At 60.2% G+C, this 26,286-nt stretch overlaps 2 protein-coding genes across 5 annotated transcripts in view; one reads left to right on the top strand and one right to left on the bottom strand.

Moving 5' to 3' along the window:
- The window catches only part of ASTN1 (astrotactin 1), a 45,238-nt gene extending 31,834 nt beyond the window's left edge, over positions 1–13,404 (bottom strand). Inside the window, exon 1 of one of the 2 annotated variants that reach the window (XM_083846844.1) lies at positions 13,090–13,404. In XM_083846844.1, coding sequence (XP_083702970.1) covers positions 13,090–13,372 — 283 coding nt within the window. In that variant the 5' untranslated portion in view covers positions 13,373–13,404. The remainder of the gene's footprint in view (positions 1–13,089) is intronic. The other variant, XM_083846843.1, reaches the window with a different exon arrangement.
- A 104-nt stretch (positions 13,405–13,508) lies between these two features.
- On the top strand, positions 13,509–25,778 carry BRINP2 (BMP/retinoic acid inducible neural specific 2). 3 transcript variants are annotated; one of them, XM_083846846.1, is made up of 8 exons: positions 13,509–13,578; positions 19,341–19,688; positions 21,213–21,403; positions 21,557–21,744; positions 22,086–22,191; positions 22,510–22,746; positions 23,315–23,537; positions 23,826–25,778. In XM_083846846.1, the coding sequence occupies exons 2-8, from the start codon at positions 19,408–19,410 to the stop codon at positions 24,940–24,942; spliced, it is 2,343 nt and encodes a 780-aa protein (XP_083702972.1). In that variant the 5' UTR covers positions 13,509–13,578; positions 19,341–19,407; the 3' UTR covers positions 24,943–25,778. The 3 variants fall into 3 exon arrangements, with proteins under 3 accessions (XP_083702972.1, XP_083702973.1, XP_083702971.1); XM_083846847.1 differs by lacking the exon at positions 13,509–13,578 and adding an exon at positions 15,089–15,247 and having other exon boundaries at positions 19,341–19,673; XM_083846845.1 differs by lacking the exon at positions 13,509–13,578 and adding an exon at positions 15,089–15,247.
- Positions 25,779–26,286: the final 508 nt, after the last annotated feature.

Raw genomic sequence — 26,286 nt, 5'->3', positions numbered from 1 at the left:
TCTACTCCTGCGGAACCAGATTGGAGAGCTTCATCCTCCTCCTCCTCCTCTCCCCAAGGGTCTTGGCAGCTCTCTGTCTGCCCCATTACGTTCAATTTTTGTTCAAAAACAGATTTATCCATGCTGTCCTGTCCCTTTGAAGTGTTCCTGGAGTTTGACTCAAGCAAGAGCAAGACCAAGATGAAGACCACGACCAACAAGGAGCCACCTCATATCTTTGCTCTCCCATCTCCCACTCCAGCGTGCTCCACCTTCATCTTTGTCTCGCCCTCCAAGCAGACCTCTCATCAGCTGGCGAGAGATGCTACCGTGCCCTCCAGAGCCCGCTGGGGCCATTTATCTGGGTGCCAACGGGGCTCGGCTCTTCATTGGAGCCGGTGGGTGCCCACCCCACCGTCCAGCTGGTGGGTGCCAGTCTGGTGCCACAGGCCCAGCACACCCCAGAGGAGATGAGGAAAGCAGGCAGAAAACCAACCAAGGGTGAAGGGAGGAGGATAATTTCAAGTTCAAAGTTTGAAAGATATTGATGACAGGCCTGGTCCCCGCCTGGCTTTCATTAAGGCCTTGGATTTGAAGCCATTAACGCTAGTATTAACTTCTTGCACCTCTGTTAAAAAATAGCCTGCCCGAGTCAGGGGTTAATAACAGCAGGAGACCACTAATTACGCTGTGCCACGCTCGCCTGGTACCGAAGGCAGCCTGGGTTCTTTACGTCCACAGGAGCAGCAGCCCCCAAATTCCCCATCTGGAGCCTCCAACATCAGGGCTGGGGCTGCCCCCCTCCCTCACCACCTGCGAGGGAGGCTGGGGAGGAGCGAGGCAAGGAGAGGAGAGCAGGGAGGTCTGGATGAAGTTGCTGGAGGTGGCAGAGTTACACCTGCTTCGTTATCCATCACCCCAATAAACCCGTTTTCCTGGGGAGAGCCGCAGCAAGCCCTGGCCTTCGCCTCTGCACGCTCCTTTGCGGCAAGGCCAGGTTCGTGTGTGCACAGATACACTGTGCCCAAGCCCAGGAAACATCAAAAGCAGGGTCCCAGCACCCACATGGAGCCATTCCCCCATCCTCTTCCCCCCACCGAGCCCCTGCAATGCCTCAGGAAGAACACACAAAATGAGTAACTCTCCTCAAAAACAAATGCAAGCCAACATTTTTTATGAAAAAAAAAAAAAAGGCAAAACAATTTTCCTTTTCATTTGGAAGTGTTTTGCACTAATAGATGCCTCTGACTAGTCAAATGAACTCTGCCATAATGTCAGTCTCTGCAGAGCGCAGCTTTTGACTTGGACTTATATTTCCTCATTAACATTTAAACCTGGCTTATTTTCCATCTGGAACCCAACTGTGCTTTTATTTAAGTTCCCCATTTGCTCCATGCCTGAACCTTGCAGGTCCTTCAAAAGGCTCTGCCCCGGCTGAAGCAAGCCCTGGCCCCCAAGGGCTCAGGAGCCCTCCCCACGGTGAGCCGCTCACCCTGCGCTGGGACCTCAGCAGTTCAGATGTCAGAATCCATATCCTGATATCGGAGCAGGTTTTACTTCTGAGGTTTTACTGACACATCTTTCATGGGATGATATTCATGTTTTTATGGGCCTGTTTAAACAAAATCACATTCATCACTGACTATCCGTATTTTATTTGCAATTTTTTTTCCCCTCCCCAACCTCAGGCAGGAAAACCAGCTCGCTCTGGAGGTCACTCTGCCTTTTTAAGACAACCCAGCTTTTCTGTACCAGCAAGCACAAACCTCATTTTACCCGTCAGGAGATGGCGTTTTTGGGTAAAATTTCCAGAAGACCCACAGGCATGGAACAACCTGGAGTCTCGAGGAAAAGGCACCCAGCTCCCCCCAGAGCGTCCTCTGGAGAGGTCGGAGATGTCACCCTACCACGGCGCCTGCACCTGTGGCTGGTGCATGGGGAGCCCTCAGCTGCTGTAGCCAGGCTGACAGCTAACCAGGTTTCTCCTTGAAATGTAGGGTGCCTTTGCTTTTGGCAAGGTCACTGAGGAGTTCCTTTTCAAAGCTGTACTCACACTCTACCCTCAAACTGGGGTTTTTATCCCAAATATGCCATGGCCCTCATGCATCCCTTTCTTTAACAGCAACCCTTTGGAGTGACACTGTGCCACGTTTCCAGAGCAAAGGACCCTGATTCACCAGTAACTGGTTCGAGTCGACCAGTTTTACTCCACAGCTGCTGACCCTACAACCTGCCGTGTCCCATTGCTCCTCTCTGCAGACCCACAGATGTGTCCCACCACAGCTGTGCAACATCCCCTTTAAAGCTATTTTCCACCAGTTCTGTCAATCTTGGCCAAAAGCTGGGAAAATCTTGGCTGATGCGCATGGCTGAGATAAGCAGGCCGGGACATGTGTCGGTGGTGGATTTTCACTCCTGTTTTGTTAGTTCAGTCCCATTTACCTCAACCAGGAAACACAGAGGGGCTGTGGGAAGAGAATAAACCCAGGTCCTGGACCAACACGTGGGAGACATGGTCATGTGAAAACCACACAAAACCCCACACCGTGACAGCACATGAATATATATGATATATAGGATACAGGCCAGCAACTGAAGAGATGCAAAATTGATGTTTAAATCCCCAAAAGGCCCACACTTGCAGCGGATATCCCAGCCCAACACCCTGCAATGCCATCGCATTACCTCCTCCTGAGGGAAGCACGGATCTCCACAGAAAGAGCCCAAATGACGGCAAAGTTCCCCGTTAGCCACAGCAAACTGCTGCCCTGGCCTCCCAGCAAATACCAGGGCAGACTCAGCTTTAGGAAACTGGAATCAGCATCCTCCAGATCCTTCTCTGCTCTTGTCTACTGGCCTGGAGAGCCCCACAGCTCTTCCACTGCCTCTGTGGGGCTCTCTAACACTTGAAATTAGGAAGCATCATGGCCAAAGAGCAAAGTACTGGGAAAAAGGCAAACTTTTTCAGCAAACAGCATGGAAACAGCCCACATCAGGAAGCTTTACAGGGGAGGAAAACCCGGAGGAGACGCGGCCGGGGGGTTCCCTGCACCGATCGGAGCAGCGCAGGGGATTTCCCATTGCCCAGTTGCGTCCTCCCCATGGACACGGCAGCAGAGCTGGCTCAATGGCAGCACTCGTGGAGGAGGTTTTAGAGCGAGGAGGTTTTAGAGCAAAGGGACAGAAGCAGAGCATGAACTGCTCGTCCTCGTTGATGCTCACTTATGAGCACCAGAGAGGACAACTGACAAACCACTTACTGTTCAGAGAGAGCAAGCAACTGCAGGAACAAAACTTGACGGAAAAGACCCCAATCTCTTAAAAAAGCTCCTGTGCATCACGGAAATTACAGACCAGCAAATCCTACTTCTGCCCGGCACAGTCTGTTAAAGGAACCAGTAGGTGCGTGGGTGAATGTGGGTCACGCAGCACTGTGAGCCAGCAGATAAGGGTGATCCAGTTTGATGGACTCGTTTCAAAGAGCTCTTGTCAAAATCAGCCCTCAAATTTTTTCCAGATAACCCAGGTAGGGACATTACAAGAAGGAAAGTCCCCTCAAAGCCCACCAGGCAGAGGAGGTAAGAGGTTGCTCCTTAAGAAGGAAGGAGGTTACCAAGGCACCCCATGGAGATCTTCATCGGGACCTCGGCTGCTCAGGAACATGCTGGAAGAGGAGGTGAATGACAAAGTTGTTCACCAGAGCTAAATTTAGGCTCCTTGAAGCCAAAGCTGTGAAATGCTAGAGGAAAAGCGGGCAAGGAAGTGGGCAGGTGAAATGCAAGTTTGGTGACAGCACGCCGCTCTCGAAAGCTGCCAGCAGGATTCAGGTCAGGCATCTCGTAACAGAGGCAGCAAAGGAGGGCTTGGCAGTGGGGGGGACAAGGAAGAGGAGATGTCAGAAGTGGTTTGTGGAGAGGAGAAACCGACTGTGCTAGGGCTCCTCGGCAAGGAAAACAAACAACTGAGCAGGGAGATGATAAAAGCCTATAAAATCATAAAGCCAGTGGAGCAGTGGAAACGGCAATGATTATTCACTATTTCTCACTTTGCAAGAATTAGGAATGGAAAAACTAACAAAAGACTACGTTTCATCCACCATAAAGCATGAAAGCACTGAGAAAGGAACCAATTTCGGGGAAGACAGATACACCAGCAGCGATTGAGGCCAGCAGCCCAGAGGCAAATCCAGCTGGAGAAACTCCTGCAGCGCACGGCCGGGGCCAGCAGCAGCGGTGGTGGAGCAGGCGGGGGAGGCAGGGGGATGCATTACAGCGACAACACGGACCTCACTTCAAGGGTAAATCCAGCCCGCTCCCGCAGACTAATTTGTTTAAGTGCTCGTTACACCGAGGCCAAGAGGTCGGGAGAATTAGACAGTATTTTGGCGTCCTCGGCACAGGAAACGAGCGCGGCCGCTCACTGAGTGTCTGCCATGAGGACCTGCCTGTCTGATGGGGCACAGGAGGGACGGGGGGGGGGCAAACGGGACCAAAATAACCCTGCACACTCCTGTGCCAAGAGTTTCTCCAAGAGGTGGGTCTCCTCTTCCTCCCATCTCCTAAAGACATTGGTCCTGGGGGATGGAGAAGGTGCTATATGGGCTAGAGCCGACTGCAGCCTAGTGCCATAAACCCCTTAGCCTTCAGGAGCACTTACCAGTTTCAAGCTCCACTTTGAAGTTTGTGGAGAGGCTTGAAGATAAAAGGGGAGGAGGCAAGAAAAAAAAATCAGGGAAGAAAGATGTAGAAGGGGAAAAAGTTGTCTGCGCATCCTGAATTTATCACTCTTGAGAGAAAAGCTTGTCAAGAGGGCCAGAGACCAGCCAGCGCGCGGTGATCAATGTGAGGACTTTTGGGTCTAGTCAAGCTTGTTTCAGATTTACAGGAACTGAATAGAGGTATAAATCTGTCACTGCCTGACGAAAATGGAGGTAATTAAATCTGCAGGTGTATATAATTGTCATATTGATGATCTGTATAAATCAGCAGGGCCAGCAGAGGCACCAAGCACCAAGTTGAGCATGGAGCCTCCCCACAAGGAGTTTTCTGTCCACCTGCATTGCAAGGGGCAGTGGGTGGGTGGGCTTGGGGTGAGGGGACACCTGTGTCACTGCCCCTCCAGCCTCCCCTCCCCTCCCCTCCCTTCCCCTCTCCGTGGGCCGATCTCCAGGGAATTCCCCATGGCGCCAGGAGGATGCAGACCCCAGGAGGATGAGGAATCCAAGAGGGTGAAGGCTCCAGGAGGATGAAGGCACGAGGAAGAGGAGCGGTTCAGGAGGAAAAAGACACCAGCCCCGAGCAGCTGCTCACAGAAAGTGGATGCCGCGGGGGCTCCTTGCAGACTCTTTGAAGCTCCGAGCCCGGGTGCAAGCAGGGCACTGACTTGATCTCGTAGCAATTTTTGATTTTTTTTTTCCCTCTCTTTAATTTATTTTAACCTTTGTTATATTGGGAACTTTGAAGCCTAAGCTGCTCGGAGCCGGCTGCCTTTGTCAGAAGGACACAAAGTGCAGAGCGGGGTCTCGGAAGGGGGGGATAAAAGGCAGGCAACCCGCAGCAGAGCTCTGCCCTTGCAGACCTCTGGAGACCCGCACCCCTTCTCCCCACGTTTTTAGACCCCTCTCCCACCCAGCTCAGGGGTGGAGACCATGGGCCCAGTCCCTTCCAGCTGGCTGAGAGCAGGAGCAGCGCGACGACCGAGGGACGGGGTGGCAGAGGAAGGCTTTCCTGCATCATCCTCACCCGCCGGGACCCCGCGCCCGCACGCCAGCCCCTCTGCTACGTAGCGGGGGGGGAAATGGGATAATTAAACATATAAACGAGGGTTCTGCATTGCAGTCCGAGTTATGTAACAGGGCTCTTCGTCTCCAGCACGCCTCGGCTGGAACGTGGCTGCGCGTCAGGGCAGCGCGGCGTTTACCTGCCGGGCTCTTCAGGCAGGGAGCGAGGCTGTGGGGAGAAACCCGGGGGGGCGAAATTAAGAGGAAAGTGTCCTGGTTTTGTTAGGGCGATGCTGCGATCCCGGCGTGCCATCGGGGATGGAGAAGGGGACGGAGCTGGGGGGCTCAGGGGGGGTCTGAGGGCAGGGCCGGAGGGAAGCTGCACCCCGTTTTGGGAAGTATGCAGCATTTCTGTAAACAAGCGCAATTAAAACCAGGCGAGGAGCGAGCTGTGTTTCAGGCATCTGGAGAGCGGAGAGCCCTGCCAGACTCCGGGCTGTGGCGAACTGCAGGCTCCTGCACTGCCAGACACAGCTTTGCTTTATCCCCAGGGCTCCCTTCTCCCCCCTGCAGCTGCCACTGGGGGGGTGGGGAGGACACAGGAGGGATGCTCGGGGCCAGATCCACCCTCACCCACCACCTCCTCTGACCCAAAGGATGTTCCCCGTGTTTGAAACCTAATTGAAAAAGACTTTAATGATTTTTTGTCCTTCTGAAGAGGCTGAGTCCTCTGGCTGCTAACCAGCCACGCGCCTTACTCTGAGCAAGGAAAGGGGGAAACGTCATAACGAAAAGCTTTTACAGCCAGATCTGGCCAGGGTTTGAGCAAATGCACATGATTAGAGTGATGTTCCTCTCCCAGACCCACCAGCATTGCCATCATCCACCTAACAGGGCTGCGGCCCTCCGGGTCTGAGTGGCCAAGGCGTGATGCACACCCAGGGAGAGAGCATCTCCCTCCATAAAGACTTAAAAAAAAAACAACACAGAAATGTCAGGTTGCTCTTTTTTCTTTTTTTTCTTTTTTTTTTTCCCTGAAACAAAGCTGCGATTGCTGCTGTGCTTGCTGGACCATGCATCTCAGAGACCTGCAGAAACTTCACCACCAACCTGTGCCAAAAAAACGGGTGCTCTCCAGCACCAAACCCGTCTGCTTCTGCGCTGAGCAGCGGGGAGAAGCCCAGGGAGCTGCGTCCAGGTGTGCTGCCAGGAGCCACCCGTGCTCTCCTGCGAAACGCCACCCCCGTCCCACAGGTGGGACAACAGCTTCCCACCAGCAACAGTGCTGCTGGGAGGCAGGCTCCGGGGAGGCTCTGCAGCACGTGGGCTCCCTGCGCAGAGCCAGCATCTCCAGGAGGCTTCCCCGTGGCTGGGGACGCTGGGGACATCATTAGGGGACCGGGTGCCATGGGAGCGCCGCGCTGCTCCGGAGCCTGCGCTGAGCCGGGCTTAGCCCCCCGTGGGAGCACGGCTGCCAAGCAGACCCTGGCAAGAAAACTTGGGACCACCACATCTCCCTCCCCAGATGTCCTCCCGCCCCACCAAAGCCCACCGGGCTGATTCGTCCCCCTGGTGCAGGCGCGTGGGGCACCCGGCGAGCCCCCCACAGAGGGAGGAGGGTGGCTCTGAGCCCCGGTGGCGCGTTGACAGCACCGTGCCCTCGCCCTCTCGCTCCCCTTGGGATGTTCAAATTAATTGGCTTGTCTCCTGGAGCTGTTAGCTGGAACAAATAAAAGGGAAAGGGGGGGTGCCAAAACCCATAATAAGGTCTACAGTTCCTCTGAGCTACAAGGGCTGCTTTAAATTTCGGGTTTCTTTCTCTCTCTCTCTCTTTTTTTTTTTTTCATTTGAAGGAGGTTTCCATGGTAACTGTCTCCCATCACACGAGAGCCTGTCCCCGGGATATTTCGGCGTTGCTAATATCTGCCTTCCCAGGCAGCCACCGTGTTGTGACGGTGACATCTCGGTCGGGTTTTTCGGTGCCCGCAGCTCCGGGTGCCACCACCGGCCCTGGCCGAGCAGGGGGGGGACCAGAGGGACACATGGCCATGAGGCCACCATTTGGAGCAGGGCTGCTTTGGGGGAAAACCAAGCTCTGCACGGCCACCTCAGGGCTGACCAGACCCTTCCAGGCTCCCCCATGCTCAAACACCACCAAATGCCACCCAGAATCTCCCTGCAAAGGCCCGGGTGGGCTGTGTGTACCACCTCCTGCCACCTTCTCCAACCCCTCTCCATCTCCTTCTCCCACCGGGTCAGTTTTCAGCTGGATTGGTTCCCCGCAGGAGCAGAGCCAACTCTCTACATCCCCGATATCTGCTTGCTCTGCTATGCTCATTAGTCATACTAATTACTGAAATGCCTCAGAGCCAGCCAGCAAAGGGACCGTGCCTCCTCCTGCACCACGGTCACGTAGCCAGGCTTCTGTGACCGACGTGCCACCACCAGCTAGTGACCAGCCCTCCTCGGCACTGAGCAGCCAGCAACCAGCAATCAAACCCTTCCCTTTTTTTAGGAAAATCCTCCCGACCCGAGTGCTGCTGCTGGGAGTGAGCCCCAGCAACGTGCCAGTAGAAGGACATTCAGTTTGCAATGACAGAGCTGTCACCACCCAGATGCCTCCTTAGTCCTGGGAGGTAAAAAATCCTTCATCCGAAGGGCTCCTCCGCAGCGAGATGCCAAGGGCAATGACTGCCCCGTGCCCCGTTTAGCTGGATAAGCAGCCCTAAAAAAATTAAACAGAAGGTGGGAAATGGGATGGGGCCCAGGAGCAAAACCTGCTGGCTTGGGGACAGCAGGGCAGAGGCAGGTGGCGGAGTGGCAAAGCTTTGGGGGCCTTTTGGAAGCACCCACGTGGGCAGCGTGCCCCCCTAAACTGCACCCACGAGGGACAGGGCTCTGCGGGGACGGGAGCGAGGAATAAGGCTGTGATTTCTGCAAGATGGGAGCATCGCTCTGCACACCCAGCGGCCAAAACGGGGGGAAACAGATCCCTGCAGCCACCCTGCCCCACAGCCAGATGCCCACAGAGCCCCCAGAGCAGCGGCACAAGCCCCGCCGCGGGCTCCCCCCGCTGCTTTCTGGGTCAGGGAGGTGCCCCAGCCCCGCTGCCGCTGGAGCCGGCTGGATGCGCGGTTGCTGTGGCAACGGGTTCCCAGAGACAAAATCCCAATTTTTTTTATTTTTTTTTCTCCAGAAAAAAAAATAAAAAATAAAATATGCAGCAGCCTTCCATAGCCGGTGTGCCGCCAAAACGCTTGCTCCTGGCCAGGGCGGCAATGGGGGGCTGTGAGGGTGCCTTCAGCGTGAAAACCAGGTGCCGAAGCAGCAGAGAGAGGAGATTTTGCAGTGCTGAGGTCTCGGTGATGACCGGCGGATGCTTGCTGGAGAAAAGAGGAGGTGGCAAACAGCGGCACGGAGGGAAGCACCCCGCACCGCGCAGTGTTAGGGCGCCAGGGACATCATCCCGCCAGCTGCGGGAACGCAGGAGCATAGATCATAGCGGCGGGTCTCGGTGCATGCGACAGTGTCCAGGATCAAAGCCAAGTTCAATTAATGGCTCACAATCTTATTAGAGAAATTATTTCAGGATCTTGAGTAAAAGTCCGATATATCCACTCCATTCCATTAGTCAGGCTCATTTAGTAATTCAATCAATCTAAGCAAGGCAATTGAGCTCCTCTGGTATAATTTAACTCAGTTATTCTCTGGGTACTTAAGAATTTCTTAATATTTGCTCCATTATTTCACCATTACACCTATTCCCAGGTGCAAGGTTAGCACCAAGGCGATGCTGTGGGTCCCACAGCAGGGTGGACCAGCCCCACTGCACCCCACTGCCGTGCCCTGGTCTTGGGGGACACGCAATGGGGATGGGGAAGGGGAGCTCCATCGGCAAAGGTGGGGTGTCCTCACCTCCCCAGAAACGAAGCCGAGCCATGGTTTGGGCATGGGGATCGCCTCGGTGTGCAAAGAGCTCCCCATGATTTTATTTCAGGGTGGAGGGAGGATGTGACCATCAGGGAACATCACCTTCAGCGTGATACCCCCGGCGGGCAAGTGATGGGGAGAAGCTCTGCTCCCTGTGGGCAGAGGCAGCTTTGGGTTTTGGGAGGTTTAAGGGCTCCCCGTGGCTTTGCCATAGGAAGGAGGTGCTTTGGGTGACCGAAGTAACAAACACCCCGTGCTCCTTGGGGGTCTGTCCCGCTGCCACCCCGACCTCAATGCCCAGAGCGGCCCCCGAGCATCCTCCAGCAGAGCCAAGAGCATAGCAGAGAAAAAAATAAAAGCATAGAAAAATAAATTAATTAATTAAAAGGGCAAGAAATGCTTAGGTATTTCAGGGAGATATCCTGCAGCGGTTAAATATGCCCAGCTCATCAGTGCCTTTGAAAGATCTCACCCCTCTAAAAAATTAGAATTGATTTTGTATTTAAAAAGGAATCTATTTAATTTGAAAGTAAGATAATTTGAAATTGTGACAGCTTGTATTAAGGCCCGAGTTTATGATAATCTATTAAAGTCACTGGGGCTGGGAGTGTCTGTCTGCTGAGCAGGTGAAGTGGCAAGCCAAGCCCCGGGCAGCAGGGGACACTTCTGGGGACACGAGGGGACACGGTGCCACTGTCCCAGAGCAGCTCAGTGTGGCTGCAAACTGGGCAGGCAAAAAAAGCTCGTTTGGCTCATGCAAACCAAGGGAGAACAGGACATTTTGGCATCGAACCCACCAGCTCAGCTCCCCGGCATTCTCGTGCTTCGAGCCCATTTTGTGCACCAAACGCATTTCGCGACTCCTCTTTCCACATCCCCGGTACGTTGATGAGAAGGGAAAGGAGGCAGAGATGCTGCCTTTTGTGCATTTTTAATTGCATTGCAAATGTCCTCCGAGCCCGCCTGGCCACGGGAAGCCGTGCTGCTCGGAAATACCCCGCTCGCCGTTTATAACCTGAGAGGGAAGGGACCAAAGCAGCCCGCCCGAGCGCGCAGCCAGCTAATGACATATCAAATGTGGATTGATGCCGCCGAGCCAACGGGCCAGGAAAAAGGGGTTGCAAAGGTTGGCAGAAAGGGAATATTGAGCTGAAAATTAGCATTTCTTAATGGCCACCGAGCAGTAAGAGGCAGCCTTCCTTCAGGAAAACCCATAACTAATGCAACGAGCACCAAGTGAGATGAAAGGCAGCGACTGAGGCTCCCCTGATTTAAATAAGGATGAAGCAGGGCGCTGCTCCATCCCCACCTCCCAGCGCGTGCCAGTGAGCACGGGAGGTGCTGTGCACGTGTCTGAGACGCTGCCGTGCGAACGCGGGGCACCAAACCCCTGAGCAGCTGCAGTCCCTGCCCAGTGCCCCCCTCAATAAACGGGGGCAATAAAACCCCACAAACAACCTGCTATCCCTCTGCTTTGGGAGGAACTCGGAGCGGGGACCAGCAAGCTCACGGAGCTCACAGACTCCCCTAAACAACTTTTCCAACCGCATGGGAAGGCTCCAAGGAGGGCAGGCAGCTGCTGGGGCACCCAAGGGGGTTGTAAAGAAATTGGGCCAAACTCACAGAGTAACGTGGTTATGCCCATGTTTGCCCTCGGATAAATCCATATTAGCTTTGGTGCAAAGTGAATGAAGTGCTCAGCACCAGCCAGGGATGCTCCTCTGCCCCAGGGGCTTCTTGGGCTGGGGGCTCTCCAGGTGCAGAGGATGTGGCCCCCAAGGCTGGGTCTTGTGAGACCTCTGTGCACTGGAGGGCTTCCCCCGGGCCAACACAGCACCCAGGATGATGACGACAGTGATGATGATAATAATGATAACAACAATAACAACAACAATAATAATAATAATAGCATCAACAATAATAATAATAACAATAATGACACTGTGCAAGGTGGCCATGCCAAGCTGGCGCATCCCCTGCTGGGAGGCACAGAGACATAGCAAGGAGTCACCCAGGCAATGCCACGGGGACAGTGAGCCCACGGGGCGCCCATCCTGCTGCTCCAGCACCCCCGCACCCTGCCACAGCCCCAGGCACCCGCAGGCTCTCAGGGGACCGATGTCACAGCAGAGCCCACCGCGACGTGCCCTGGGACCCCTCCCCACGCAGCACCACGCATCCCAACCCCGGATCCGGAGGGCGGGAGCATCCCACGCCCCAGAGCCGTGGGGGTCCGGCTCCTGGGGAGCAGGTCCGAGGAGGGGACGAGAGCCCGTGTTGCTTTCGGGGCGTCAACGCCACGCGTGCGCGGCCCCGCAGCATCCGCTGCGCTGCGGCCCTGTTGCCGGAGCAACACTCCCTGGCCTCCGCCGCAGCATCGCACCGAGGGGCTGTGCCACGGATGGGGACATCGCATCCCACGGCCCCCTCCAGCCGCCCCCCATTCCCCAGGCACAGAGCCAGGGGTGTCCCCACAACCCCCTCCCGAAGGCATCTCCTGCCCTGTGCCCTCCCCTGCCGTTCCCACGGGAGCAGGGGGATGCCCGCGCAGCAGCCAGCGCTGCTCCGAGCCAGGACCGCGGGTTTTCTGCGGGAGGAGAGGTCTGGGGGACGGGAGGGTGACAAAGCACCGGGGACACAACCCAGAGAGGGGCCGCCGCACAAAGCGGGCATCAGCATGCAAAGCCATGCACCAGCACATTATTCGGGGAACGGCACGCAGGCAAGGGGGGCATCCTGAACACGTCACGGGGCACCCAAAGGTGCTGGCGGGGTGCACAGGAGGCACACACAGACACGGCGGGGGTGCAGCGGTGGGGCCCACCCAGGGCTTACATGTGGGTTTGGTAGGAAATCGGTTCTCGGCACAAATGTCACTAAAAATTAAAAATCGCGGCGGCTGCTACAGCCCGGCTGGCGCCAAGGGGAGCGGGTGCCCGCGTCCGGGTGGCGGAGGCCTTGCTCTGATCCCAGCACAGACAAAGCAGCAAGCGGTCGGCTTTTTTGGTGAAAAAAATATAAATATATATATATATATGTATATAAAACACACCCAGCAGAATGAGGCCACCGGATCTGAGGAAACGGAGCCCAGGCAGCGCGGGGAGGTACCCGGCCGTGGGGGGTGTGCACAGCCTGGCCCACGCGAGCAGGCCGCGGCGTGGGGACCCGGGGGGCTGTGGCAGGGCCCCCGCGGGCGGAGCGTGGGGACCGCCGGGGACATTTTCCCACCGGCCTCCGCTCGGGGGGGCTCCGGCAGCCTCCCCCCCCGGCCTCGGGCTGCGGGCCCCCGGCCAGGGCGAGCCCCAGGGTGGCAGCCCCCGGGAAGCCCCCCCCAAACCCCCTCCCCGGCCCCGGCCTCCGGGGGCGCAGGCTGCGGCGGGGCGGCCGGGGCAGGGATGCCGCAGGGAGGAGCCCCCCCCGGGCGGGGATGCCGGGGACGCTCGGGAGGCTCGGCTCACCCAGCACGAAGTAGGGCAGCTCGGTGTTCTCCAGGTCGTCCACCACCACCATCTCGCCGGGGAAGTCGTTGCGCACGGAGAAGAGCAGCTTGGGCTCGGCGGCCGACGGGCCGTGCATGATGCTCAGGTCGTTCTCCCGCAGGAAGGGCAGCGCCGACACCGTGATGCTCTTCAGCTTGCACTCCAGCTCCTTGGCCGCCGCCTCCGCCGCCGCCTCGGCGGGGCCGCTGCCCGCCGCCAGGCAGCACCCGGCCAGCAGGGCGCACAGCCCGGCCCAAGCCATCCCGCAGCCCCGCCGCTCCCAGCCCCGGCCGGGCGGCGGCGGCGAGGGGCGGGGACGCGGGGCACGGCGCCTCCCCGTGCGGCACGGCACGGCTCGGCACGGCTCGGCACGGGTTGGAACGGCTCGGCTCGGCACGGCACGGCTGGGCTCGGAGCTGAACGGCACGGAACGGCACGGCACGGAATGGAACGGCTCGACCCGGCACGGTTCGGCACGGCACGGTTCCGCACGGCTCGGCACGGCTCGCTGGAAATTAAATCCCTACCCCGCCCCCGTCCCGTTCTCAATCTCAGCCTCGTTGAACGGGGAGGGTGCTTTCGGAGTTGGGAAAGGATGGAGGGGGGTGGGGGGGGGACGGGGGACACTGCACACACACAGCCCGGTACCGAACGGCCGCCGGCAGGATGGGGAAATATAAGGGAAAATAAAGGGGGGGGTGTAAGGGAAGTGTGGAGGAAATGTAAGGGGAAATAAGGGGGGATGTAAGGGAAGCGTGAAGGAAATATAAGGGGGGGAAATAAAATATAAGGAAAAAATATGGGGAAAAGACGGGAAAATATAAGGGAAAATATAGGGTAATATGTGGGAAAATATGGGAAAACGAAAGGGAAAATACGGGATAATATAAGGAAGAACTATGGGGAAAATATGGGAAAGTGAAAGGGAAAATATGGAATAATATAAGGAAAAGATATGGGAAAAGTAGGGGAAAATATGAGGAAAACATAAGGAAAAATATAAAGAAATCATAAGGAAAAATACAGAGACAAGATAAAGACTATATAATGGAAGATAAGGGGAAAAATCAGTAAAAATATAGTAAAAACCCACAGCAGTGTTTTGTAAGATGGGGCCTAGCCTTCTCTTTGGGGGCTGAAGCCCCCTGGCAGGCTGACCACGGCTCTCCGCCCAGCGGGGCCCAGAAACCGACCCCAAAGCCCTGCCCCAACCAGCAGGAGGCCGAGGGGACCCCCAGGGTCCCTGCTTGGGGGGGGCGGCTGCTGCCCGGGAGCATCCCCCTGCCGTGGGAGGAAGATAACGCGTGGGAAAGGGCACGAGCAGAGGGACAGCCCGTGGGTAAAGACACAAGTGGAGGAATTGGCCGTGGGAAAGGACACGAGCAGAAGAACAGGCCCTGGGAAATGACACGAGCGGAGGGATAGACCATGGGAAAGGGCACAAGCAGAGAAAATGACCGTGGGAAATGACACGAGTGGAGGAACTGGCCGTGGGAAATGACACGAGGGAGCCCCCCACGCCGGGCCCGCTCCCCCCGAACATCACCCGCCTCGTCCCCAAACCGAGCTCTGCAATACCCGGGCGTGGGACCCAGGAGGAGCGCGGGGCTGCGTGGGGGCCCTTTCCTGGGGGAAACCCTTTCTTGGGGGGGGACACCCCGCCTTTTGGGGGACACCCCCCCTTTTTGGGGGACCCCACCTTTTGGGGGACCCCCTCCCCTTTCGGGGGACACGCAGCCAGCGGGCTGGAGGCGGGGCGATGCCGGCTGTGGGGGCTCACCCCAAGCAGAGCCGGCTCCGCGCTCTCCCCGCCGCCGCCGCCCGGAGCGCCCCGCGCCCCCCACGCGTGTCCGCGCCCCCCGCGCCCCCACGAGGCGAGCGGCCGCGGGAGCACCAATGGGAGGGCCCGGGGAGGCAGGCGGCGCCGCTCATTGGCTGCCGCCCCTGCATATATCAGGGGGCGGCCGAGGGCGAGCGTGGAGGCGGCGGCGGCGGCCGCGGAGCGCGGCGGGACCCGGGTGGCCGCTGCCCGCCGGGGGGGGCTCCGCGCCATGGGGCGGCGGGGCCGGGCCCGGGGGGGCTGAGACGGAGCAGGAGGGGACGGGGCAGGACGGGACGGAGAACCCCGGAGCCTGGGGTAAGCCCTCGGGACCGCGGAGCGTCCCCGGGGGGGCGGCCGGAGCTCGGGATGGGGATGATGTCGCGATTATCGGGATGCCGAGGCAGGGCGGTGGGGTGCCCCCCCTCTGCCCGCGTCCACCCCCCGCTCCCCCCCGCGGGCAGCCCGCTCGGGATGCGCTGCCGCCGCTCGGTGACCTTGTCCCGGGGGGGGGACGAGCCCCTGCGGCCGGGTTTGTCCCGGGACGGAGCGCGGAGCTGCCCCCGGGGGGGGCTGGGGGGCACCGGGGGGCTGCGAGCCGCGCCGGGGCCAGGAGAGCCCCGGGACGGCGGCAGCGGGGAAGGTGCCCTCTAAAATGCCCAAACGCGTCCCCACCCCGCCGGGCACGCACCGATCAACAGCTGGCCCCTGGGAGCTGGGGCGGGGGTGGTGGCGAAGGGGGGGCTCCCGGCCCCGGTGCAGCCGCACGGTCCCCGGGGCGAGGGGGGGCGGATGCAGGACGCCAGTGTGGGGCCGGGAGCGGGGGCTCGGGGAGCGGGGGCTCGGCTCTCCCCCCGGTCTTTAATTTCGGGAGGAACCCAAACTCTGAGAGCTCTGCCTCCCCTTTTCGGGGGAGCCTCGCGTTGTGCCCCCCCCCCCCCCCCCGTTGCCCCCAGCGTTGCGTTGGGCACGGGCTGGGGGTGCTGGGGTGCCCCCAAACCCCCCTCGGTGGTCCCGGGGCCGGGCCGGGCGCTGCGGGACCTGCCGGCAGGTGTCAGTGTCCCCCCTCCGTCTGCAGCCGGGAGGGTCGGTGCCGAGGATCCCCCCCGCGCGCTCCCCAGGCCAGGTTTTGGGGGGGATTCAGGGGCGCTTTCGCTCCCCGGGAGCAGCGGGGCTGAGCCCGGCATGAGGGCAGGGCTGGGGGAAGCCGGGGTGGCCCCGCCGACACCCCACATCTCATCCCAGCACCAGCGCCGCGTTCCCCGGGCTGCCCGTGCCCGGCCGCTGCCCAGCCTCGCTGCCCGCCGGGACGCTCCGGTGCCGCGCTGGTGGCACCTCAGCGGGGAGAGGGGGGCTTGGGAGCGGTCCTCGCCTCGCACCGGCGCCCACCCAGACAGCGGGGAGGGGGACGGGGGGGTGCCTGGGGCCGGGAGCTCGGCCCGAGGCCGGAGGAGCCGCCGCTGCGCTGGGGGGAGCCGTGTTTCACATCGCTCTGCGCAGAGGGCTCCTGCCCGCGGGTGTGAAAGTCTCCAGCGAGCGAAGCCAGAGGGGCACAGCACATGGCACCGGTGCGGCGCGGGGCGCCCAGCCGCCACCTCCCTCCACCGCCGCCCGGGCTTCATCTCATTTGATGTCTTATGCAAATCCTTCGCTCCCCGAGTCCGGGGATTTTCTGACATTTTCCTTTGCTCTCACCTCAAAGTTCCTCGCTCTAAGGAAAGCTAATAAAAGGAGCCCAATTCATAGAGTCCTGCAGGTCTTTCAACCAGCCTGCCGGGCTGGGAGGGGGCAAGGCAGTGACTTACCGAAGTCCTTTTGCAATAGCAAGAAGCAGGGATGGGCTCAGAGCCGTGGCTGGGATCTCTAACGCCGCCACTCAGGCGAGGACAGCAGGCTGGGAGGTGGCTGTCCCCGCGCTCGGGAGCTGCGGGCCCGCTGCCAGCGCCCCGCCGTGCCCGCTTTGCTGCCCATTACCGTGCCGCCGCCGCCCCGGCGGTGCCTGGCTCGCGCCCGTCCTTCCCCTGGCAGATCGATGCGGCCCCGGCGCTTCCTCGGGACGCGATGCAGGCGCGGGTGGGAAGAGGCAGGGCTGGGTCCTGCAGGGCCCTGGGTGGGTGCGGAGCCGGGCTGGTGGCTCAGCTTGCATCGGCACACGCAGCCAAGTCAGCCCACTCCAGGCACTAAACTGCACTTAGCCTCTGCCCAGCCTCTTTTAAGCGGCCTTAATTTGACAAACCGTCCCCGCATTTAATAGGAAGGTGACTCGGTTTGGGTTGCGTGCCCACTAAAGCATCCCTGTGGAGCTCGGTGCTCCCCCATCACTGCTTCGTGGCTGGCCCTGTCCCAGGGGGTGCCGGGGCACCCGCACCAGGGGTGCTTGTGGGGTGCTCGATGCACCCTGAGCCAGCCCAGCCTCTCCCCCGCGCACGCCTCGCGCAGCGTGTACGTGGCCGGATCAGTGTCTGCAGCGTGAAAGGGCAGAAATCAATGTTAATGTCCCTGACAATTAGCTAATGTCTTAATTATTGAACTCCGCTTGATTAGCAGTGGAGCGCGTGGCTCCAGAGCTGCTTCGCCGCCGGCATCGAAGCGAGCGGGACACGGCCCGAGGCGGCAGGGCGCTGCTGCTGGCACGGGCACGGGGGCTCCTGCGGCTCAGCCCCGCTGCTCGCGGGCACCCGAGGGGCAGGAGGGAGCCTCCAGAGGTGGGAATTTACAGCAAGTTACTTTTGAGATGCAGCTTGTGACAACCGTTGTTGTGGGGGCCAGGCGTGGGACATCACCAGAGGGCCCCTGGGCTTCCTCCTGCGGGCAGTGGGGACGCGGAGGGCTGCAATGAGACCAGGCAGGCTTGGCCAGGAAGCAGGCTGTGGTCCTGGATGGGTCTGCCATGAATATTTGCATTGGCCTGCCTCTTCCTTCGCTTTAAGGTTTTTATAGAAAAAGGGGAAGAAAAAAAAATAATTAGCAAGCTGGAAGTTTTCCAGCTTTTGTGATGCAAACCCTAAATCAAAAAAAAAAAAAAGGGTAGTCAGATGCTTCTCATCAAATCTCCATTCTTTTGGATCAAGGATAAGTGATTAGAAAGTTATTTCCAGATCTAGTAGTGAGGTCAAGGGAGTCACTTGCTACTGAAGAGCTTTGCTGTCCCCTGCTTCTGCACGTCCCGATTTGTATGTCCATACTGGTTTCACTTAACCCACCACCAACATAGGCAAATAAATCCGCCTGGTAACGATGGTGCAGGATGGCCACCCCCGGTGGCTTCCCATCCAGCCTGGCCTGTCACATTTCTGTCAGCAGCGACGCTCACGTGCACAGCACCTAAAGCACCCCCGGTGTGCGCGCCTCCGCCCGCAGTATCGCTGCTGGGCTGCACGCAGGCGGCTGCCCTGGCACCCCTGGCGAGCCCCTCTGCTTTGTTCACAAGTGCCAGGGATCCAGCCGAGACCGCGTCATCGACACGCACCCTTCAGGGTTTAAAAATAGAAGAGGTGGGGAAAAAAAATAAATAATAATAATACGTGTTTAATCACGGTGATTCATCCGCCACAGCCCCTGTTCGGGAGAGCAGTTTGGTGGTTCCTGCTATGGGGAATAAAAGCACGGTAGCTGTGGGGTCCCCAAAACCTCGTCCCGACTCGGAGCTAGCCTGCTGCTGGGGGCTTCTCCTAGGTTTTAACTCCCAGCAGAGCCTGGGGATGGAGCGCAAAGCTGCCAGCCGGGCAGGGTAAGCCCCGGATCTGGCCGTTTGAAGTCTGGAGCCTTTGCTGGGCTCCAGAGATAAGCCCGGGAGCCCTCCCTGCATCCATCCCCGGCTCAGGAGTGGGCAGCAGCTCTCCCCGCCCTGGCCCAGTTCCATATTTTTACACCCAGCATTTACATCGGCTAATGAAGAACAAGTCAGTTCTGCTGTTCCTGCGCTGACTTTGAACTTGGCTCTGTTTGAAGCGGGTTTTCAGGCAGCCAACCCTCGTGGCACAAGGCAGGAAACCTCTCCCTGCCCCAGCCTGGCCAGCTGGGAGCCAGGCACCTCGTGGCTCCAGCAAGCACACGGCAAATTTGGGCTCTGACCCCGGGCTGCTGCTCCCGTGTTTAAGATGCTCAGCGCCGATGCTACCACCAGAAGGGTCTCAGCTCACGATAGATGCTGGTTGGCCTCAAGACACCAATGCAGTTAGCCCAGGCAGCTGCAGGGTAGATGAGAAGCTTGTGCAGCCAGCCAGCCACCCACCCACCCCAGATGACCCGCACATCCTCGCGATGCATCCCCCAGATGCTCCATGCCCCATGTCACTGGGGGGGGGGGGGGGGGGGAATTGTCCCCACCTGGCCCCTTGCTCGTGGCCAGCAGGACCAGGATGAGGTTGCCCCATCCTCACAATCTGTCCCCTACGTGGTGCCATTGCAGGGCAGGGCCCGTCCCCGAGGAGCGCGGCGGGGCGAGAGAATGAAGAAGCCGGCCGGGCGGCAGCAGCATGGGGCGGCAGGACCTGCGGCGCGCTGACGGGCCCCCGCCGATGCTCCCGTGGCCACTGGCCCTGCTGGCCCTGAGCGCGTGCTGCAGGGCGGGCGGCGCGGTGCCCGAGCAGCATGCCGCCGGCGCCGTATCCCCTTCGTCCCCATCCTCATCCTCTCCCGGCCGAGCACCCCTCGACTGGCTCCTCACCGACCGGGGTCCCTTCTACCGAGCCCAGGAGTACGTGGACTTCACGGAGCGCTACCGGCAGGGTTTCACCACCAGGTACAGGATCTACAGGTGAGAGGCAGCGCCGAGGGTGGTGGGGTCATGGGGAGGGGGTTTGATCCCCGTGGGTGAAGCCGTGGGTGCTCCAGGCTCCGGGTCTACCCCCAGCAAGGGAGCAGCCGGTCCCCAACCCACGCACGTTCGGCTGTGAAGCCTGGTGGGGTCTTTTCAGCCCATCCCCACTGTGTGCTGGGCTGGCCAGGATGCGGCCCCAGGCAGGTGTTTCCCCAAGCCAGCAGCAGGTTGCAGTGCAGGTTGAGATGCAAGCACGCAGCTAGGATGCTACAGGAGCAGGGCTGATGCTGGGGCCCCTCGCAAAGCCCCCTGCAGCCCAGGAGGTGTTTGTGGCACCAGAGCAAGCCCTGCTGCACCCTACCTGGAGACCTGACGTCAGTGCAGGGACGGCTGTGTTGTTATGAAGCCCGGCACCCCCAGGGAGCTCATTTCCCCCTCTGCCCTTCCTTGCATGCTGCCATCCTCCAGGGATGCTGCTGGTGACAGAGGTGGGACAGGAAGGAGCATCCGCTGGGACAGCAGCCGGCTTGCACTGAGGAGGAGGAGGAGGAGGAGGAAGATAACCTGCAGGCAGCCTCACTTTGCCCATGGGATGGGACCAAGGGGGACCCGGTGCAGTGCTGGTGGCCTCCATCCCCACACGTCCCACTGCACCCGGGAGAGGGAGCATCACCCCCCCTCACCCCAGCATCATGCTTTTTGAGCCCAAAAGTCACCATGGAAGGCAGGCTGGCGCCTGCTGAGCCCCTCGGCTGCTTCGTGCCCATCTTCCCTCCCTCCTCCTCCTTCTCTTTCTCTCCCAATCAGCTCTGATTAAACTGTTGGAGAGACACCGCCTGGTTTTAATTAGAGCAAAACGCTGAAGATTAGGCTGAAGCTGGCCGCTGGGCGTTGACGGGGCCGTTGGTTGAGGCAGCAGCAGGCTGGCACAGCCCGCGATGCTGGGGGCTCCCGGTGGGCACAGAGATGTCACCCAGAGCCAGCCCATCCTGCGCTCCTCCTTCCCCACTGCCATCCCACCAAGCTCTGGGTCTGCTCGAGGTGCACGGTCAACCCCCTGCCCCTACAAGGGCCCGCTGGTGGAGGGGAAAGTCCAGATCCTGCCCTGCTCTGAGCGACCCAAGCTTTCAGTGGGGACCAGCACCGGTGTCCCACATCCTGCCGTCACTGTGCCCGCCACCCCCAGCATCCTCACCCCATCCGCTGCCTCGTCCCGGCACCTCCAGCTTCACAGAGAGCGCTGCCGTTATCCAGAGACAGCAGACCTTGGATTTCCACTCGGATCCCTGGTGATGAGGAGGGAGGCTGGATGAGGCCGGCAGGATGAGGTCTGGCCCAGCAGGCTGGCACAGGCAGTGGAGTGGTGACAATTTCCCAGCAGAGGTGACACCAATGTCATGTGCACGGCTCCGATGCCTCCCATCAACGGCTTCTGGAGGGATGGAGCCTTGCACCCGGGCATCCCTTTCCTCACCCACCTCCGCGGCTCTCACCGCCGTTCTCCTCGCCTTCCTCCCGCAGGGAGTTCGCCCGCTGGAAGGTGAACAACCTGGCCCTGGAGAGGAAGGACTTCTTCAGCTTGCCGCTACCCCTTGCCCCCGAATTCATCCGCAACATCCGCCTGCTGGGGCGCAGGCCCAGCCTGCAGCAGGTCACCGACAGCATCATCAAGAAGTACGGCACGCACTTCTTGCTCGCCGCCACGCTGGGAGGTGAGCTGGGAGGTGAGCTGCCCGCTCCGGCAGCCGCCCCCGAGCACGGGGAAGGGGAACGGGAGGGCAGTGAGCACCGGCGGGGTCTGGGGGAGAAATGTTGGCCGCGAAGGGGAGCCCGGCAGCCCCCCGGAGCATGGCGCGTCCCCGCAGGAGAGGAGTCGCTAACCATTTTTGTGGACAAGCGCAAGCTGAGCCGCAGGGCAGAGCCCGCGGGGGCCGGGAACAGCTCGGCGGTGTCGCTGGAGACGCTGCACCAGCTGGCGGCCTCCTACTTCATCGACCGGGAGAGCACGCTGCGCCGGCTGCACCACATCCAGATCGCCACCGCCGCCATCAAGGTGGGCGAGGGCGCGAGGGAGGGGACGGCGGGCGGGGGGGACGGTGGTGAGGGGGGGGCAGCGTGAGCCCCGGCGAAGTTTGGCTCACCTGCGTTATTTATGGGAAATCGGGCGCGCTAATGAAGGCGCATTTTTCAGCGGGCCTGAGGCCGGGCTGCCAGCTGTCAACAAGGCAATTAGCAGGCAATTATTTCTCCTCTCCGAGCTGCTGCCGCAGCGCCTTACGAGCTAAGGCATGGCCAGGGCTGGCTGTCCGCAGCCCCCTCCATGTACGGTGCCTCGTGGCGGCACACGGCCCTGGCTCCCTGCCCTGTCCCTTAGCACCCGCGGGTCCCACCTAGGTGACAGAGACACGGACAGGGCCACTTGGCTGCAGCAACTACGACAACCTGGACTCGGTGAGCTCGGTGCTGGTGCAGAGCCCGGAGAACAAGGTGCAGCTGCAAGGTAGGGCCCGTGCCGCGGGGACGGCGCGAGTGCCACCGAGGGATGCTGGCGGGCGGGCAGGGAGGCGTGCAGGGTGCTGGATCAGGCTGCTGCTTTAAGAAAAAAAAAAACACTAAAAATAAATCAAAGCTGGCCAGGAAGGGGCCACTGCTCCTCTGCCAAGAGGAGCCGCGATCGATGGAGAGCCCAGACAGGCGGCTCCACTCTGAATGGATGTGGGCACCCAAGGGCGTTGCACGAGGGACACGGGTTGGGATGGGATCCAGGCTGGGCGTGCCGGGGGCCCTGACCCCCCCAGGGGCTCCCTCCTGCCCGCAGGGCTGCAGACGGTGCTCCCCCCGCACCTGCGGGAGCGTTTCGTGGCGGCTGCCCTGAGCTACATCGCCTGCGGCTCGGCCGGGGAGCTGCTGTGCCGCCGGAGTGACTGCCGCTGCCAGTGCCAGCCCGCCTTCCCCCACTGCAACTGCCCCGAGGCCGACGTGCAGGCGCTGGAAGGCAGCCTGGCCCAGCTCCAGCGCGCCTGGGAGAGCCATCACGGCCAGTTCGAGGAGTCAGGTGAGGGGGGGGGAAAGCTCCCCGGGTGCTGGGACCCAGACCCCAGAGCAGCTCCATGCCCGGAGCCCTCCGGCCGGCCCCAATCCTGTAGCAGTGGTGGGTGGCAAACACACCTGGGGAGCCCCCGTGGGTGCTCAGGGTGGGCGGGGGGTGCTACAGGGGCACCAGAGGGTCCGTGTGTAGCATGTAGGGTGGGTCTTGCCATGAAGAACGAGGAGCCTGTGGGCATATTTTCATGGGAAGTGACAACTTCTGGTGCCACCAAGGACAGGGTCCGGTCACACCAGCCCCCTGAGAGCCAGCCCGGACTGCTGCAGGGCAGTGAGGGCAGCGCTGCGTGGTGGGCCACCACTGTCCCAGCAACCCTCAGAGCTTGGGGAAGGGGGCACATGGAAGGAGAAGACCTTCCCTTACACCTCGTTGAGACCCATCCCCACCAACAGTTAGGCAGGGGGGGGTCCCTGGAGGAAGGACCCTAGCTGGAGGGAGGTTGGCTCCTGCTTTACCTTCGCTTTCTTCTCTCGCTGCTTGCCCCCCTGCCTTGCTGACTCAGTCTCTCTTCTCACAGAGGAGTTCCAGGCCCTGGTGAAGAGGCTCCCAGGGGACCGTTTCCTGAACAGGACGGCCATCTCCCACTTCTGGGCCATGGACCTGGACGTCCAGCACCGCTACCAGCAGCTGGGCACCAGCCTGAAGCTGCTCTCCAGGAAAACCCACCGCATCATCCGCAGGCTCTTCAACCTCAGCAAACGCTGCCACCGGCAGCCTCGCTTCAAACTGCCCAAGGAGAGGTAGGCTGCCACGGTCCCCGTCCCCCGTGGAGACACCGGTTAGAGCTCCGAGTGGGGCTCAGCCCCGTGGCTGGGACCGGAGGAGCTCCCACCTCGCTGGGGAGAAGCCTGGGGGTGGGCGGGCAGCAGAGGCAGCTTCGCCACCTGGGGACATGCTCCTCGGAGGTTGGGTTCAAGGTGGAAAACCAGGCTTGGTTCAGTTGTGTTGCCCCCAAAAAGCGAACAGGAGGCGGGTGGCCCTTCAGAGCCCCCCTAAGCGCCTGACCTCCCCCGGCCCTTCTCCACTAGGTCGCTTCCTTACTGGTGGAGCCGCGCGCAGTCGCTCCTCTACTGCAGCGAGACCACCGTGCCCGGGACCTTCCTGGAGGAAAGCCACAGCTGCACATGCCCCTCGGAGCAGCCCTCCTGCCAGGGGTCCATTCCGTGTGCCTTGGGCGAGGGGCCAGCCTGCGCCAGCTGCGCCGAGGACAACAGCACCCGCTGCGGGGCTTGCAACCAGGGCTACGTGCTGGCCCAGGGCTCGTGCCGTCCCGAGGTGGCTGACTCGCTGGAGCACTACCTGGGGCTGGAGACAGACCTGCAGGACTTGGAGCTCAAGTACCTCCTGCAGAAGCGGGACAGCCGCATCGAGGTGCACTCCATCTTCATCAGCAACGACATGCGCCTGGGCAGCTGGTTCGACCCCTCCTGGAGGAAGCGCATGCTCCTGACCCTGAAGAGCAACAAGTACAAGCCCGGGCTGGTGCACGTCATGCTGGCCCTCTCCCTGCAGATCTGCCTCACCAAGAACAGCACGCTGGAGCCCGTCATGGCCATCTACGTCAACCCCTTCGGGGGGAGCCACTCGGAGAGCTGGTTCATGCCCGTCAATGAGGGCAGCTTCCCAGACTGGGAAAGGACTAACGTGGATGCCTCTGCCCAGTGCCAAAACTGGACGCTCACCTTGGGTAACAAGTGGAAGACCTTCTTTGAGACGGTCCACGTCTACCTGCGGAGCCGCATCAAGTCTCTGGACGACAGCTCCAACGAGACGATCTACTACGAGCCCTTGGAGATGGCAGACCCCTCCAAGAACCTGGGGTACATGAAAATCAACAGCCTGCAGGTCTTCGGCTACAGCCTGCCCTTCGAGCCGGACGCCATACGCGACCTGATCCTGCAGCTGGACTACCCCTACACGCAGGGCTCCCAGGACTCGGCCATGCTGCAGCTGGTGGAGATCAGGGACCGGGTGAACAGGCTGTCGCCCCCCGGCAAAACCCGCCTCGACCTCTTCACCTGCCTGCTGCGCCACCGGCTCAAGCTGGCCAACAACGAGGTGGCCAGGATCCAGTCCTCCCTGCGGGCCTTCAGCGCCAAGCTGCCCAACGCGGTGGAGCAGGAGACGGGCAAGCTGTGCAGCTAACAGCCAGGGCTGCTCAGACGGCGGAGCGATGGGGACAGGAGAGAGGAAGAACACCCCCGACAGATTAAATCAAGGCCTTACCTTAGTGCCAACCGCGTGCTTCCACAGTACACCCAGCCACCGGCCGAAGGGACGCAGGGCTCGAGCAGAGGAAGGCAGCAGGACCTTGGGCGCAGGATGACTCTGGTGGGATCCCAGCGTGGGGACATTGCTTCTGCTCGAGCACGCCACACTGGTGGCCAAGGGGATGTGCTGGTGGCTGGGGGACACAGCTCAGCCGGAGGCAGCTGCTGGCCCCACCACAGCAAACCCTCCAAGACCACAACCCGGTGCACACCATCGGTTCCTCCAGCGGCGATCTCTGTGGTGCCCCAGCTTCGTAGGCTTTTTAAAATGTCTTTCTGCTGATGCTCTCACATCCCAGCCTTCCTATGGCCGTGTCCTCGCACGTGGCACGTGGGGGACCAAGATGTGACGGGCAGAGCCGAGGCACCACCACCCCGCACACGGGCAGGGACCTGGCGTCTGCCCCGCGGGCACTGCTGTCGCGGACACCAGCAGAGACCTCTGGGCCGCTTCTCTTCACAGCGAAACAAGAGCAAGAGAAGGAAAGAGAAGGAAAAAAAATGTTTTATTTATGTATTTATTTGGTTGGTTTGGGAGGGAGTTTTTTAAGCCTATTTATTTGGGGAGGGTTATTTCTTGTCGGTGGCTCCAGCCAAGGGACATCTTAGTAAAATGTATCTGTTTAATATATTTTTTAAAAAAAAATGCCTTTTTTTGAGCAAAAGAGCAACCAAAAACAACCGAGGAAAAGAAAAAAAAAAAAAAAAGAACACTCACTGTCATCTCTGGCCCTGGCTTCTCCATTGCCGTGCTGCAGGGGGGTGGTGAGGAGACCCCTGTGCTGTGCCCCTGGGGCAGAGGCTGGGAGCTCAGCCCGTGCTGGCCAACCATCTGCCTCCCATCAAGGGCTTCGTTAGCTGCCAGGGCTGTGCCAGGGGCTCCGAGGAGGCCCATTACGACCGTCGGATGCGCTCACTGTGGCACGTAGCACCTCCTTGGGCACGCCAGACGCGGCCCGTAGGAGTCTCGCGTGGTGCTCCTGAGATGTGGTGTGGAAAGAGACGGGCACTAACTGACCTCAGCCGCCCTTTCTGGGCACTCAGTTGCATAGATGATGGTCAGCACTGTGCCGTGGCTCCCTTACCTGGGCTGTGTAGGGAGGTTGCTCCATACCCGCGGTGTCCTCGTTGCCCTCCTCGTTCATTGTCCCTTAGAAGGGGCATGAAACCAGGTGCAGCCCATCCTGGATGCCCCCAGAGCTGCCTCAGCTCTCCATCA

Source organism: Anser anser, assembly GCF_964211835.1.
Source record: "Anser anser genome assembly, chromosome: 8".
Lineage (NCBI taxonomy): Eukaryota > Metazoa > Chordata > Aves > Anseriformes > Anatidae > Anser > Anser anser.
This window is presented reverse-complemented; position numbering and strand designations above follow the sequence as displayed.